The sequence below is a fragment of the Monodelphis domestica genome, chromosome 3 (assembly GCF_027887165.1).
Source record: "Monodelphis domestica isolate mMonDom1 chromosome 3, mMonDom1.pri, whole genome shotgun sequence".
NCBI lineage: Eukaryota > Metazoa > Chordata > Mammalia > Didelphimorphia > Didelphidae > Monodelphis > Monodelphis domestica.
Genome location: NC_077229.1, coordinates 30912166 through 30929196, shown reverse-complemented (window position 1 = coordinate 30929196; position 17031 = coordinate 30912166). Strand labels below are relative to the sequence as shown.

Below are 17031 nucleotides of genomic sequence, written 5' to 3'. Positions count from 1 at the left end.
TGGAGACTCCTATACAGTGTCGAGAACAAGCAGGCATCCGCCTGTGCTTGGTGACCTTCAGTAAGAGGAAGCCCACCTCCCAAGGTCTCTTGTCAATAGCAACTTCCCACCAGCGCTGCTACTTCTGCCCTCAGGGGCCAAGCAGAGGAAGTCTCTTCTCTGTTCCTGTACATGACTGTCCTTCAAATGGGTGAAGAAGCCATTTATCACGGGAGCTCTACACCCCAACCCCAGCACCGGCGACTAGTCCTCTCAACACGAGCTCCAACTGCTCTCCTCTGGACCTCACAAGATTTTGAGCTGAAAGATCTCAGAGCTCACCTAAGCTGGCCTCCTCACTCTATAAATAAGGACACTGAGGTCCAGAAAGAAGAAATGCCTTGCAAATAGCTCATGGGTGGGGGCAGGCAGGCGGTTCAGTAAGCCAGGCCTAAAGTTGGGAGGACCAGGGTTCAAATTTGGCCTCAGATACTTCCTAACTGTGTGACTCTGCATAAATCACTTAACCCCAACTGCCTAGCCCTTGCCATTCTTCTGCTTTGGAACTGATATTTAGTATTGATTCTAAGACGGAAGGTAAGGGTTGTTTTTTTTAAGAATCTCACATCTGGTGTACTGAAGGACTGGGATTTGAATCCAGGTCTTCTTGGTCCAAATGCCTGCCCACTAGACCATATTGGGCAAATGTGCTCAGAGGGAAGAAAGAGGGCCTTAGACTTACCTCACGCACGTACTGGTTGCCATCTCCAAAGCAGAGCAGTAAGTGCGGCAGCACATGAACCACATAAGGCTCAAAGAGCTTCCCCAGCATGGTGCAAAGCATCTCGAATGCAAAGAGGGCCCCTGCGAAAAACGAGTGTGACCATCTGAGACAAGGGCACCCTGAGGACATGAGGACGGAGCAGGGACAGGACAAGGTGCTTCCTCTCCTCCCCCCTCCCAGAGAGCCTCAGGAGCCAGGCAGGAATGCTGCTGGGCCCACAATAATAGGTATGCTGGGCATCCAGCTCATAGAGCTCTTGGGTAGGAATGGAGCTTGGAGGAATGAGAGAGAACAGAACTAAGGCTCTATCAGACTCACTGCCTCCTTAAATCCACTGGCACTGACCCAGCCAGCCTGGCAAGGACATTCTCTCTCATCAAAGGCTTCCCCCCACCACAAGTTCAAGAGTTAGGCTCCAAGTGCTAGCCCAGGAAGGCTGGATGGAGACCACATGTAGGACCCTTCCCTGAAGAAGGCCACAGCCCTGGCTTTGAGCTCTGCCTCCCATTTGGAAAAAGGAGCAAACAGTGAGAGGCCTGCCTGCCCTGGGCAGCCCCAAGCCAACATGAGAGCCAGAAGGATGCACCCCCTCACCCTCTCGCCGACGGAAGTTCTTCTTGTCCTGGATAGCATCAGTCAGTGTGGTCATCATCTCCTGCTGCTTCAGGGAGAGGATGCCCAGGCCCTTCACCAGGCCTGCTAATCCATAGGCTGCCCCTTTGCGCTCGGCATACTTGTCGGACTCCAGCAAAAGCTGCATCAGCTTCTGAATCATCCCACCAGCATCCTCCTTGATGGCAGGCACTAGTGGTGGTAGACAACCAGCTACAGACTCCTGGACCTGGAGGAAAGATGCATTCTAGCAGGCTATTCCTCAGTAATCTGCTCGACCTCAACCCCAGGGGACAAGTAAAACCAGGTCCTTCTTGCTGAAGAATCATCAGGGGCTCTAAAGCTAAAATACAAACTCCTCAGCCTGCTGCTGAAAACCCTCCCAATCTGGTGCTGGCCAACCTGGCCATAATAAATACTTGGGGACTTTCCAGCCTTATTTTTAATTCCTCTCCTCACATCCTTGATGATTCAGCCCAATTGGACCATGAGCTGTTCCCTATACTCAACATTTGCCTCCAGCCTCTGTGGAGGCTGACCTCACTAGAGCATAGGAGCTCCCCACGCACTGCTGCTCCCCGCTTGCTAAGGCTCACAGCCCTGCCTCAGGAAGTCTTCCCAGACCCCTCTGGTCGGACATCCCAAACTGCCTGACAGTCCCTTAGAGGTACACACATTATTTGTCCTGCAGAACATAAACTCAGGGAGGAGAATGTCTGTTGGATATGTTACCCGTCTCACACAATCACCACCCACTCTTAGAGTAATCTGAGTTTCTCTGGTTTTGTCTGTAGAGTCCATACAAAATGTAGTAACTCAAAAGGACTGGAAGCTCCCTGAGGGCAGGATCTTCACATCCCTGGCACAGCACACAGTACACAGTCAACCAATGTTTGCTAAACCCAACTTGGAAAAAAGACATTGAATCCAGTAATCCCCCACCCCAAGGCACCTCAATTTTTCCCAAGAGAAGCGGTAATATTTGAGATAAGACTATACATTAGAGAGGGCAGGCACTGTATATAAATGTGGGATCCTCACTATGAAGACAGTCCTTTTTTCCAGTTTAAAGAGGAATCCATTTGCATCTAGAGGGTGGATCCAACATGAAAAACCACCTACTCCCTGCTTGGTCAGGTGGGTGGGAAAGGAAAGGAGGGAAGGGAAGGGCTGCTGCTCCCCTGATTCCCTTTGACATCAGAAGCCCACAGCTGCTTTGGGGGTCTGGTGATCTTAAACCAATTTCCTCCCAAGGTTTTTTGGGGGAGAGGTCTGGGGGGTGGTAGTAGATAGCTGAATCTGAGAGTTCTTAGGTACAGAACACAGGACTCTCAGTTAGGCAGCTCCTTCTACCAATGCCAACCCAAACCTGCTCTCCAGCTCATTCTTAAAGACAAGTCTGAAGCCCCAAGAAGTAATTATAGTTCATACTTATAAAACACTTTAGGGCTTACAAAGTGCTTTATGTAGGATGTCACTGTATCCTCTATGTATCTCTGGGAGGGAGAGGGAGGTGCTTTTAGGACCCCCACTGTACAGTAGAGAAAACTAAGGCAGGCAGCGGAGAAGTGACTTACCTAGGGTCACATAACCAGCACATGTTATGGGTGATTCTTGAACTAAAGACTTCCTGACTCCAAGATGAGTATTCTACTCATTGGGCCTCTCACACATCTCATCAAAGGGTACAAGACATGTCAGCAGGACTACCTCTTGCTCTCAAAGCAGCTGGTACCACTCCACCCTTAGCCTCACCCTTGTCCACATGTGGCACCTGGCTCTCTTATCCATGTCCATGGGATATCTGTGTCACACTTAGCCTCCCTCCATCACCTCCTAACCCCAATCTTCCCTGGGCCACTCACATCCCCTTCCTGCCAAGCACCATCACTAACCCACTGTGGAGACAACTGCGTATCATAGTCAAGAGGCCAATACAAGGTGGTGGGCTCCCTGTCTTCATGGTGACTAACCAGTACCTGCTGTGAAGGTGTAGAAAGAGCAGCTACCAGCTTGGCAACAATTGGTTTCACTTTGGGATCACTCTTGTCCAGATGCTTGGCAAGAGAGCCCATCAGGATCACCACACTCTGCCGGACAGCATCATAGCTGGCATCATTGGGGGCATCCTTCAGGAACTCCTCGAACACAGGTAGCAGGGAGTTGACGTTGTCCTGCAGAACCAAGAACCCCAGAGGACACTTAATATTTCTCCAGCTTGAGTTGTCTTCCAAGGGCCTCAACTATGGGAGTGAAGCTTGAGGAAAGCACCCAACACAGCAGCCAGGGCCCAGCAGAAGGATTTGGCAGGACATGATGCTTCTGGGAACAAGGACAAAGACTCCACTTCCCGGTCAAATTCTTCCAGAAAAACAAGGATGTGTTGGCACCAGAGAACAGCCTCACTCCAAGTTTTCTGGGAAGAAAAGGTTCCCTGGCTGGGATGTGGGACTTCCTGCGCAAGATGGCACCAAGCTTTAGCCAAACACTATGCCATAATGAGCCCTCATCCTTCTGCCCTTTGTTCTCCTTCCCCTCTGGATGGCAAGGATGGGAGAGCTGCCCATCTCTCCCTCTGCCCTCCAAGGAAGGTGTCCACCCACCATTGCAGCCTTCATCAGGCTACTTCTCACCTTGCCATGGGTGTTGAGTGTTGAAAGAGCGGCGTCGAGCATGCACTTGCGGACATCAGGGTTGCGGTCATTGAGGGCATCAGGAACAAAAAACTGAAAGAGCGGTTTCACCTGGGAGCTGTCCAGGTACTGTGAGAGCTTGTTCAAGGCTAAAGCCAGGCCACACCTGGATTTGAGGAAGGAAAAGATAAGTGCCAAGACCCCATGACAGCTGTTTCTGGATGAGTCAAGGGAACCTTCCCCCCCAAAATGCCTCGAGGGGCCCTGCTGCCAAGAGCCTCCCCCAGAGGCTGACACAACAGAAACAGAAGGGGGGGGGGGGGAGTCACTAAATACCTGGCTTCCCATTGATCAGGCGGAGATTCTGAGATCACTCGTCCCAAGGCATCCAGAATCGGGGGTGGCCTCTGCAAGAGATCAGCTAGTCACAGGACTCTGCCAAATCAAGTCAGCAAATTCCACCAACCCCTCACTAGGACTGAGAAACAAGAAATCTATCCCATCTGCTCCACCATTTGCTCTATGACTAAGGTTTACATCTGCTCTGAAACACAGATGGCATTGGTGTCAGGTCAAGGAGACGGAAAGTACATACCCTCCCCCTCTAGCCTATGGTGACCTTCTGTGCAGTTAACTCACATAGAGTTTTTCCTGGTAGATCTCCATGAGCCTCCCCATGACTTCAGCAGCCTGTCGGGGATATTGGGCCACGGCTTGGGAAAGGGCCTCAGCCCCAGCCTGCCGAACAGCAGCCTCATGGTAGATCACATCGTCAATCAACAGGGAGCAGAGGTCAGGCTGAAGCTCCAGGTTCATGGTCTCCCAAAGCCTCCAAGAAACCAAAACATGGGGAGTCAGACACAGCCTCCCTCCCTCACATGCCCATGCTTGGGTCCTGCTCCTCAAGATCAACACAACTGGCAGGTCCAAGAACAAAGTCAAGAAGTTAGGAAGAGGTATAAAAGAACTTCTGGATCCTGGTTTCACAGAGACAAGAGGCCCTCCCAGCCAGCACCGGCTCTCACTTCTCAGCCAGCTTCCGTATCTCCTCCTCGCTGTCAAACTTGATCACCCAGAGTCTTCGAAGAAGATTCAGGCCATTCTTCTCATTGCTATCAGGAGTCGGCAGCACCATCTGGAGCTCCCCCAAGCCCTAGAACAAGCACCAAAATCAGCCAGCAAGCCCAGAGCTTAGTAATAGGCTCTTTTCCTTTTTTAATTGATTTTTTCGTTACATTTTAAGTTCTGAGCCATCTCCCCTCCACCCCTCCCCTCTCCCAACTAGAGATGGCCATCATTTGACCAAAATAAAATACATATATATATATATATATATGACCATGCAATACATACTTCTATTGAGCAGTTCTTTCTCTGGAAATGGACATACACAGCTATTCTTCAAACCATATTTCTATTGCTGTATATAATGCTCATTTCACTTTTCATTATATCAAGCAGGTCTTTTCAAGGTTTCTTTAGTTTTTTCAAATTAACCTGTTTCTCAGTTCTTACCCTGCAAGTAGTATTCCACCACAATCTCATGCCATAACTTGCCTAACCATCCCCCAATTGGTGGGCATCCCCTCAATTTCCAGTTCTTTGCCTTACCACCACAAAGAAAGCTGCTATGAATCCTTTAGAACATAGAGGTTCTTTTCCTTTTTCCTCAATCCCTTTGGGAAGCTGGATCAAAGGATATTCAGTTTTCTAACTCTTTGGGCATAATTCCAGATTGCTCTCCAAACTGGATCAATCAGTTCACAGTTCTACCAACAATGTATTAATGTTCCAATTTATCCTCTTCCCCTTCAATACTTGTCATTGTCCCCTTCTATTATTTTAGCCAAGCTAATAGGTATGAGATATCGGGGCTGTTTTAATTTACATTCTTCTAATCAATGATTTACAGCTCTCCTCTACATGTTAATAGTTTTCATTTCTTCATCCTAAAACTGCCTGTTTATATTCTTTCACCACTTACCAATTGGAGAACGACTCATTCCTATAGATTTGACAAGAGTTCTCTATTTATTTGTGATATGGGACCTTTCTCTAAGAAACTGTCTATAAAATTCTTGCCCCGATTTTCTGCTTTCCTTCTAATCTTGTCTACATTGGTTTTATTTGTATAAAAACCTTTTTAAGTTAATGTAATCAAAATTATCTGTTTTACATTTGACAATGCCCTCTATCTCATTCATCACAAATTCTTTTACTATCCATTAATCTGCTAGGGAGTATGTTCCATGTTCTTATTTACTTACAGTATCTCCCTTTAATCTAGGTCATGTATCCATTTTGACCTTATCCTGGTAAGCGGTGTAAGACGCCAGACGATACCTAGCTTCTGCCAAACTGCTTTCTAGTTTTCAGAACATTTTTTACCAAACAGTAGACTCTTATCCCAAAAGCTTAAATCTTTAGATTCATCACACACAAGGTTACTACAGCCATTTACTTCTGTGTGGCATATGTCTACTCTGTTCCACAGCACTAGATAGTTTTGACAATTACCTCCTTAGTTTAAGATCTGACACTTAGACCACTTTTTTTTTTCATTCTTGACCTTTGATTCTTCCAAATAAATTGTTATTTTTTTCTAACTCAATAAAATAATTTTGGGGTAATTTAATTGGAGTGACATTGAATAAGTAAATTAGTTTAGGTAGAATTATCATTTTGATTATACTAGCTCTGCCCATTCATGAACAATTAATATTTCTCCAATTATTTAAACCTGACTTTCTTGTATAAAAATGGTTTTATAATTCTGGTCATGTAGTTCCTGAGTTTGTCTTGGCAGGTATACTCCCAGGTACTTTATGCTGTCTATGGTTATTTTAAATGGGGTGTTTCTTACTCTCTCTTCTTACAGGGCTTTGGTGGTGATATATAGAAATGCTGATGATTTGGTGGGTTGTTTAATATTCTTCTACTTTGCAAAAGTTATTAATGACTTCAACTAGTCTTTTAGGATTTTCCATATACACTATTACAGTCTGCAAAAAGAGATAGTGATATCACCTCATTTGCCCATTCTGGTTCCTTCAATTTCTTTTTCTTCTCTAATTGCTACAGCTAGCATTTCTAGTACATCTTAAATAATAGTGGTGATAATGGGCATCCTTGTTTCACTCCTGATCTTACTGGGAAGGCTTGTAGCTTATCCCCAATACAAATAATGCTTGCAGATGGTTTTAGGGAGATCCTTGTATCATTTTAAGGAAAATTCCATTTGTACTTATGCTTTCTAGTATTTTTAATAGGAATGGGTGCTGTATTTTGGCAAAAGCTTCTTCTGCATCTATTGATGATGTCATATGATTTTTATTACTCCTGTTACTGACATAATCAATCACGTGAATTATTTTCCTTATATTAAACCGTCCCTGTATGGATGAGAGGTTTTTAAAACCACCAAGCAAGTCTGTTTATCTTTTGGTTCAAGGCTCTCACAAAGCCACAGGTGGCAGCAGTAGCACCTGGTCCTTTAGTCAAAGGAAAATTATTTCCCCATATCTGCAGAGGAGGCCCCTGAAATTTATTAAGAGCCAGAGGGAGAGACAACATTTCAAGGTGCAAAGTGTGCTGGGCTTGGAGTGCTCTGCAAGTTAGTATCTGTGAGGCCTTGGGTGGGTTATGTCCCTTCTCTAAGCCTCCGTCTCCCCTTCCGTAAAGTGGGCATAAGAAGAACACTTGCCTGCCAGATTGCTATGAGGGTCCACTAAGAAAACACATGGAAAGCGCTTTGTAAGTCTTTTGAAAGTCCTATCTAAATGCTCACTAAGTGAGATCCAATATGATTGGGCCCCGGATGAACCTGTCCCGTCCTCAATAGACCATCAGACCTTTTCTGAGAGAGTTATCATGAGGCCCAGAACCTGAGTTCCCTCACATGTCCCTGAGACGCCAGAGTGAGGTGACCACACTGCACCAAGCCGAGGGGGCAGCTAGCACATCTATACACACCTGGAGGGCTGTGTCACGCACACTGGCACAAGGGGAACGCAGAGCTTGGAGCAGCACATCCACCTCCTCCTGTTCCGCGAAAGCACAGCCGTCGTCCCCACTGCTGCTGGCGCACAGGGCCTTCAGTGTGTCTGCAGCCAGCCCCTAAGAAGAACAGAGACTCTTAGGCCCAAGGAGGCTAAAGCCCCAAACCCAAGGAACAGGACCTGCTGGAAAGACCCTAAGAGCCCCTGCTCCTATCTCTTGCCAAAAGCCAAGGAAGCTGGCAGGGAGAGCCAAAAGGTTGCTCAGACCCAGGAGGTGCCCCCAGTCCTCAAAGTTGTCCCACAAAGGGCTCACAGGCCAACCCAGCAAAGCCAACCAAGCTAGCAACTGCTAAGTCAGAGGTGGCCAAGGCAGGGGAGAACTTGCTCACCTGTAAGCGGGGAGAGCCAGTCCCAATCACTCCAGTCAGAAGCCGCAGCATATCTGTCCGAGGCAGCAGCTCAGGTCCATTCTAGGAAGGAATACCACGCCATGACTTGGATAATCAGGTTTTGGAAGAAACCTGTGGCCAAGCTGGCAGTGAGATGAGAAGCGGATCCTCCCCCTGCACCAAGGCACTCTGACCTGCCACCACTGCTATGGACTCCAGCCCTGCACATCAAGACCATTAACTCTGCAGGGGCTGCCAAAGAACAGGTCCAACCACACAGACACAAATGGTCAAAGTATTGATTTGTAGAGATTAATGAGAAAGAACATTTAGAATTTTTCTCCTAAAAACTCTGCCTTCTAGATGGCTTTCAAGGAATAAAGCCAAAGGGCTGCTTAAGTAAACCAAGAGGGATGCTCATGACCAAGTTTGATTCTTTTTTTTTTAAACCCTTACCTGCTATCTTAGAATCAAAACTATGTATCAGTTCTAAGGCAGAAAAGCAGCAAGAGCTAGACAACGGGGATTAAATGACTTGTCCAGGGTCACGCAGCTAGGAAGGGTCTAAGATCAGATTTGAAAACAGGAGCTCCCATCTTTAGGACTGGCTCTCAATCCACTGAGCCACCCAGCTGGCCCTGACAAAGTTTGATTCTTGAACTCACAGTAATTTGATCAACTGAATCAACTCTGGACTAGAATCAAAGTCCATTAAGTATTTGCACCATTTGGTACAGAACATTGGAGAGCCTGACCAGACAGAGGAGAAAAAGAGCTTTCCTGGGGACATCAAAACAACAACACTGAAGGGACAAGGTAAGGCAAGCCCCTACCACTGTTAGGGCAATCCTGCCTCTCAGTGGGCATAGACCTTCCCAAGTGCCCCCCAGCTGACATGTTCATTTCTTCTGCTTCTTTCCCAGCAGAGGCTCACTCAGCAGTACTCTCTCCTGCATCCAGAGCAGAGTATCATCCTCACCTCGTCCACCCAAAGGACCTGATTAATTGGTGAAGATGATGACCTCAGCTGGGCATGGACAGTAAGGATTTGCAAGATTTGGACCATGAGATGCTCATCATCTTCACTACGATTGGGAGTCTCAGTCAGCACCATCTTCAGGAAAGGAAAGACCAAGGAAAAGGCAGGGGCAGATAAGGGCGAAGCATCTGCAAAGAAGCAAGAGGAAGCTATTTTGGACCAACCAGTGGACAGAACCCATGCCCACGAGCATTGTTCCTGCCCCTCCAGGACCTATGGAAAGTAGAATTTCAGAGGGAGACTCCTAATCTTGGAGTCTGGGCTGGTAAAGGAGCTAGAAGAAGCCCAACAACTAGTTAGATGGAAGCAAGTTTTCCCTTACACCTTGGGATCCCTCCTTGGTGCTTTGGCCTCTGTACCTCTTACAGACAGAAGACCCCCCCCCCCCCCAAGCTTTTGGCCCCAGTCCTCCAGGCAACAATTAGCAAGACTAGCCCAGTAATGGTTCTTGCCTCAGTGCTTACCTGGCTCTCCCTTGCCTGTCTTGACAGGGATAGTGTGGATATGTAAGAGGTTCACAGCCCGCTGAGTGGCTACTGAAAGATCCTCCTGGCACCATGACTTATCCAGGACACACTCTGGTCTCAGCAGACGCAGAGTCACATGGCTCACTAAGGTACCTGAAGAGGACAGAAGACAGCCAGTGTCAACAGGCCTGGAAAGGCACAAATGAGCCTGTGGGCAGACCAGGCCACACAAGAAAGAACCAGTATCCCCACACCACACCACAACAGATGATACTAATGTTCCTTGAGGTCCAATTGACTTTGCCAAAATATCTTGGTATTTTTTCCTATCCAGAATCAGCCTGAGCACCCTGGAGAGTAGGTGCCACACTCCCCATTCAAAGATAAGGAAAGAGAGCCAGGGAGATGAAGTAATTCACTCAAAGTCCCACAACTAATTAGTGACTGAAGTGGGCCTAGAAAGCAGGTATCCCAGCTCCAGGACCATTCCTCGCCCCTTCAACATGGCAAGGCTCACCACCAGGCACAGGCTTTCATGTCTCAGGCATGTGTATACATGCCACCAGAATGGGCATCCATTCTTCAGCCTCAGCTAGGGGAGGACTTGACAATTCACTGAGAGCTGCCACAATAAACCTACAGCCCAAAATCAGAATCAGAGAAACTCAAGAGTTCAAGAAGAACCCAACCAGGGGCAGCTGGTTGCCTCAGTGGATTGAGAGTCAGGCCTAGACAAGAGGTCCTGGGTTCAAATCTGACCTCAGACACTTCCTAGCTGTGTAGCCCTGGGGAAGTCACTTAACCCCCATTGCTTAGCCCTTACCATTCTTCTGCCTTGGAACCAATACATGATACCGATTCTAAGACAGAAGGTAAGGGTTTTAAAAAAAAAAAAAAGAATCCAACCCATACCCAAAAAGGATCCCCACCCTTAACATACTCCAGTGGTCGATCAGTCTGGACTTGAAGCTCTCGAAAGGGGGGGAACCCATCCCCTCTCGAGGTAGCCCAGACCACTTTGGGGTTCGTTCTCTTTGTCTTTTCACAAATATCATCCACTGGTCCCTTTTCTACACTCTAGAGTCAAACAAGCAACAGAACAGTCATTCCAATACTGGAAGACAACTAAGAGGTAACCGCACTCCCACCTTGAATTTCATCTTCTTCAATCCTCAAGGCCCTTCACCTTCCGCACTGCCCTCACCTAGACACTCTCCATCTCACCAAACCCTTCATTAACTTTGGCTCCCCAAACTGCTCTAGCTGAAGTCTGACCAGGGCCTATTCACTCCCTAGGCCTGAAAGCCAGGATGCTCCAAATGCAACCCAAGGACACATTCCCTTATTTGGCTCCCAAAGCACCAAAGACTCCCCTTAAGATCCCTACGTCATTCTCAGAACACCTGCTGTCTAAACATGCTCCCCATCATCTTGTACTTGAAAACTGATTAGTCAAGAGTAACATCTTACAATAGTCTGTCAGGACCCTTCTGGATTCTAACTTGGCACGCTGGCTATTCCTACTAGTTTTATGGCATTCACAAACCTGAAGCCTATCCCCCAATTAATTCAGAGCGCCAACCCTACCACCCAATAGCTCTGGAATTCCCTTCCAGATTTCTGACAGAGCTTCCCACAACACACTAAACCCTATTCTCTAGCACTAAGGCACTGCCCGACTATTTTTATGGCTTCCAAACAAAGACCATGCACCAAAAAGGTGTCCAAAGCCTGAATGGTTCTGGGCCTTCCCCCACACACCATCTTTCAACATTGCCTCCAGGATAAACGACAGTCTTTCCACCCTGGCCCTGAAGGCCCTCATAGTCTGGCTCCTACCCACTTCCTCAGCCTTATTTGAATACTTCTCCCCCTCACGGATGAGCTTTCTTTTGGGTCCCAAGAAGCCTCCTCACTGGTCTCTGAACCAGATCCTCCTCATCTCCTATCTCCAGACACTGGCACATACCATGCCCTCTCTTCCCCATCCTCCTCTCCTCTCAGAATTCTGATCTTCCTGTATAGCTCTCCTAAGAAGTCTTGATCTCCTAGCTTTGCTGGAGATCTTCAAGCCTCCATGTGCCTCATATTTGTGTTATGTACATCCATGCTGTATCCCCTCATATAATAATATAAACTCCCAAAATGCAAGAAAGCCTTCATTTCTGGCTTGGTTGTGCTCCTATTTAGTACAATTTCACAGACACACACACACACACACACACACACACACACACACACACAAGCACGTACACGTATCAGCAAGATGCTGATAAATGCATCCTAAATTTTTATTTTAAATGTGAAGCAGCCTGGTATGCTAGAAAAAGCACTAGGCTGGGGGCTCAGCATCTGTACAATGAGAAGACTATTCTGACTTCTTAAGAGCTCTTGAGTCTAGAGGAGGAACCCATTCTCTAAAGACCACCAAGCTCACACTGGCCATCATATGAAGCCACAGCACTCAGTGACCAAGGAGCTGCCACCTCACCACCCCCCAAAAAAGAGCCCAAAGACCCTCCAGTACCAGGCAGGCAGGCAGGCACTCACCCAAAGGCTTTAGCCTTGGTGGCATGACACAGCTGGCCAATGACAGAAAAGGATTCTTAATCCTCGGAGCAGCCAAGGGGGACTTCAACAGCGGCAAGAAGGAACGAACCAAGGCAGGGATGTATTGAGTCAGCCCTGGGGGGTTCCTGCTCAGAACGGTATCCAGAAGTCCAAGGGCTGCCTCCAGCTCACTGTCAAGCTACAAAGAAACCACCAAGGGTCAATGTCCTAGGCTCCTGCTCTGGGAGGGGCCTCCTGGTGTCTGTCTGCTGACAGTCTTCTTGACTCCTCACACCAGCGCGCAGAGAGTAGAACGAGAGTCAGCTCACTTACCTCCTGCAGTCGCCTCCGGATCTGAGCCTCCTTGTCCAGCTGGGCCCGCATTATCTCCTTCTGTTTGCTTGTCAGCTGGACCTCATCCTTTATGCCCTTCTTCTTCTTTATCTCCTAGAGGAAAAAGACCTGGTCACTCATTGACACGGGAACCTCACTATGCAACATTAACAAGAGGAGATGGCTGCAACTAGAGTCCAACAACAACTGGCCTGGCCCCTCCCCAGGCAGCCCCTGGCCCCAAACCTCTGGCCGTTCGCCTTAAGTGCTCGCCTTGGCCTTTCTCAGCCCAATTTACAAGGCCCATTTTATAGCCTCTTCATTCCTGTAGGACTAAAGTGCGCTCTCCTGAGGAAAGCAGAACACCCTTCCAAAGAACCCCATGGAGTCAGGCTGGTGTAAGAGCTGGGCAGCTTAAAGCCTGAACAGAGGTGACTGCAGACATGAGGACAGGAAGCCCTCATCACGATCCTGAAGACCCCGCCTCCCCCACAGGACAGCCCCTCTGACCTCCTTCAGCTCCAGCTCGATGATCTGCTCTTTGAAGGAGTAGGCCTTGTTCTCGCGCTTCATGTTGGCCTTTTTTGTGCTGTCCTGCTGGGCACTGGAAATACCAGAAAGAAAAGACTCAGCCTTATCCCACAATTTAGAGCCAAGCACAGCACTAGGAGCTGGAAAGACAAGGACAAGAGCTGTCCCTGCCCTCAAAGAGCCCAGATTCTACTGCAGGGTCCAAGGTTAGTACACAAGTATTACAAGGTCATCTGAAGAGAGGCTCAGGAAAGCCTCCTAGAGAATGGAGCTCTCTGAAGCAATAGGAGGCACACCACAAGGCAGAAGTGAGGAAGGGGACAGCCTCTGCAAAGGAATGGGGATTGGAGCCTAAATGTGTAGGGAACAGGCTGTCCACCTCTCCTAAAGAAGCCCCAGGCAATTTCCTTTACATCACGACAGCAGCAGACAAAGGACACAGGTGGTCCACATTGCCTTACCTGGGAATCACAGACTTATCATACAGCTCCCCAGGAGGCGTTTTCATGATGGCAAACTCCTCCCTGGTCACCTGGCTCAGTGCAGGGTTCTGCACCGTCGCGGTGATGGTGCTGATCAGCTGTGGGAGGACCCGATGAGGAGACAGGACAGAGAGGGAGCCCATCGCATTCATGGATGACTGTCAGTGCACAGAAACAGATTTGGGGATTGAGGGGAGCTGGATGTTACAGAATCCCACATGCCAAGCTTCCTTCCTGCTCCCCCAAAATGTCTTCTTTCTTGGTCCTTAGTCTCTAATCCCCGTGTCCTGACTCCCCCTCCATCAGCTTCTCTGAATCCTGGCTCTATGCCCTCCCTCCCCGGAGCTCTCACCTATCCTCAGGCCTGGTGCTCCCTCAATTTAACTCATCAAACTCAAATGGCTATCATGCACCCACTGTGGACAAAGTAGGGGCAATATGGACACAGCCTGAGTAAGGAGTAATGGGGAGGGGAGCAGATAAAGGCAAAGATGGAGAGAAAGAGACAGGCAGACAAAGATAAAAAAGGGCTGAGGGAGAGAGACACAGAGGGACAGGAAGAAGATGAGAAAGACAGAATGGAGAGAGGGAGAAAAAGAAGAAGACAATAACACAGAGAGAGTGGGGGGGGGGAGCAACAGAGAGATAGGCAAAGAGAGGGGAAAAGGAGAGAAAGACAAAGGCAGAGAGAGGAAGAGGAGAGAGAGACTTAGTGACAGAATGGGGAAAGGGAGAAAAAGAGGAAGATGTAAACAGAAAGAGAAAAGGGGAGAGGGAGAGACAAAGAGAGACAGAGGGAGAACACATATTCTAAGCAGTGACAGGACCCAGAAAAGCTTCAGCTAAGCATGGGTGGCTTCTGGGTAAAGCCCTGAAGGAAGCTCAGAACGCAGGGCTTTTAGGCTGGAATGTGGAGGGTATGAAAAGTAACAAGGTACAGCAAAGTGCCAGGGAAGGGCTTTCCAAGTCCAGCTGAGGAACGCCATCTCAGCAAGATAATTCTGATGCCCATGTGGAAGATGAATGGACAGAAGAGGGGCAGAAGCAGGAAGGATAGCTGGAAGACAACCATGATGGCCAGAGAGAAGTGTTACTCTGCCTGTAACTGATGACTGTGTAAGGGGAGGGGAGAGGCTGGATGGGACAGAGATGAAGGAGGCAGAGCTCGGCAATCTGACAGGCACTGATTAACATCCATATTGCAAGGGGCACTGGAGAATCGCAAGTGGAGACAAGAGAGAGGGAGACGACAACCGAAGCCTTAATGTCAGTGCCTGATTCCAAGGACAGCAGCATCCTCAACAGAAACAGGGAATCTGTTTCAAAGGAAAAAGTCCTGACTTCCCTTCTTGTTGTTTTTTTTTTTTAGTTCAGGGAAGAGAACTAGAAAGAGATATGGGAGCTCTCTACTGGAGGGACAGACTTTCTCCCTTTCTTTACCCCAGAGGATCAGAGCAGTTCAACCAGTTTAGTCAAAATATACGAGCCAATTACCTGGTTCAAGGGTGTTTGAGTGGTGATCCTGGGAAGAATCTGATCGAGGTGTTTGGTGATAAAATCCGTGGGGTCAATCTTCATCTTCGCCAGGAGGGCTGGCCAGAGCCCAGACTGGACTGCCACTGAGGAGAAGGAAGATGGCCTGACTCTCCTCATATCACATCCTCTGGGAAAGGCCCACTGAACCTCACCTTCCCAGTTCATCCCACCCCACACCTCCTCCCATCAGCCACAGACCTATGGAAGGATGATGGGTAACAATTAGCATCTCCTGGGCCAGTCTCTCAGTCTCTGCAGTATCAGACTCTAGTCCTGGCACCCCCGAGATCACACACAGGGTTTCCTGAAGGACACGAGGGGGTACATAGGCCTTTCCCTGCTCAGACAACTCCCCTGATTCAGTCACCAACGACTCCATGGGCAAAACCTGTAAAGATAACATGTATTACCAGGAATGTATCTAACATAAAGACTGAAGGGCAGCTAGGTGGCTCAGTGGATGGAGCACCAAGCCTGGAATCAAGAGGATTTGAATTCAAATCTGGTCTCAGATACTTCCCAGTTAGGTGATTCAGCAAATCACTTAACAATGATTGCTTAGCCCTTGTCCTTCTGCCTTATAATTGTTACTAAGATAGAAAGTAAGGGTTTAAAAAAAAAAAGCCCAGGAGGAAAGGCCTAACCTTGTCCACTCTCTCAACAAAGAAGACACACAAGAAGAAAGAATGGGGCAGCTCCCACACAGCCCTTTGCTGAGATGCCCTAGCAGCAGTTCCTGCTCATTGCAGACTTCCTGCCCTGGGTCCCCTAGGCTAGGAGAGGTGACTGGAGGGAGGAAACACCTGTGCCTTTGTGTCTATAAACTTTCCAGGCTAAAGGGAAAGGAGTCAGACCAGGAAATAGAATTTGGTCTGGGTCTGCTCTACAAGGTCTTCCAGGCAGCTCACAGATGGGGAAAGGTGATGGGAGTGCTGGCCTGAGAATCAAGAGTCCTGGGGCTTCACAGCAGCTCTGCTGCTAATGCTAAGTGAGCCCTTCCAAGTCACAGCCTCATCCTCACCATCCTTATCAGAAGAGTTGAACTTTCTCTTTTTTCAACCCTCACCTCCAGTCTTAGAATCACTACTAAGTCTAGATTCTGAGGCAGAAGAATGTAAGAGATAGGCAACTGGGCAAGTGACCTGCCCAGGTTTATACAACTTGGAACAATTGTCAGAAGTCATATTTGAATCTAAGCCCCCACTCCCATCTCCTAGCTCTCTATCCAAAGAACCACTGAGCCGCCCCTAGGCTTGTACTTTCTACCCTAAAGGGGAGCTGTGAGAACTGAGAGAGCTAATTGTTAGAGGGCTCTTCTCTCTTCCATTAAGACCTATATGTATGCCTGGGGTTCAATTAGAGATAAGAAGGACAAGAACTGATTTTTCATCAGAACTCTATGTTAAATGAGAAACTATTTAAAGAGAACATTTAGAAAGAGAGAAAAGAGAAGAGAGGGGCAGGACATAAAGAGTCCAAAGTGCCAAGGGCAAAAAACCTGTGTATTTTGGACTCCACAAAACACTAGATTCTAGAGTCTCCAAACCTGAGCCCCAGGAGGCTCCACTCCAATATTTCCTGGCTATGTGGGCATCACATGGAGCCTCTCTAAGAATCAGCTTCCTCATCTGTGAAATGGACAAAATGTTCATACTACCTGCCTCCAAGGGTTACTTTAAGAAAAGCATTTTGTAATTC

At 48.0% G+C, this 17031-nt stretch overlaps 1 protein-coding gene across 1 annotated transcript in view; it reads right to left on the bottom strand.

Annotated features, from left to right (window-relative positions):
* Window positions 1-17031, bottom strand: part of GCN1 (GCN1 activator of EIF2AK4) — a 71037-nt gene that overhangs the window by 27199 nt on the left and 26807 nt on the right. The window contains exons 19-35 of the mRNA XM_001363430.5: window positions 15532-15721; window positions 15292-15416; window positions 13777-13955; window positions 13295-13388; window positions 12785-12898; window positions 12452-12650; window positions 9899-10054; window positions 9375-9562; window positions 8396-8476; window positions 7981-8124; window positions 5034-5161; window positions 4648-4837; window positions 4345-4415; window positions 4009-4174; window positions 3355-3549; window positions 1358-1604; window positions 722-843 (exon numbers count right to left, since the gene is read on the bottom strand). Coding sequence (XP_001363467.1) covers window positions 722-843; window positions 1358-1604; window positions 3355-3549; window positions 4009-4174; window positions 4345-4415; window positions 4648-4837; window positions 5034-5161; window positions 7981-8124; window positions 8396-8476; window positions 9375-9562; window positions 9899-10054; window positions 12452-12650; window positions 12785-12898; window positions 13295-13388; window positions 13777-13955; window positions 15292-15416; window positions 15532-15721 — 2589 coding nt within the window. The remainder of the gene's footprint in view (window positions 1-721; window positions 844-1357; window positions 1605-3354; window positions 3550-4008; window positions 4175-4344; window positions 4416-4647; window positions 4838-5033; window positions 5162-7980; window positions 8125-8395; window positions 8477-9374; window positions 9563-9898; window positions 10055-12451; window positions 12651-12784; window positions 12899-13294; window positions 13389-13776; window positions 13956-15291; window positions 15417-15531; window positions 15722-17031) is intronic.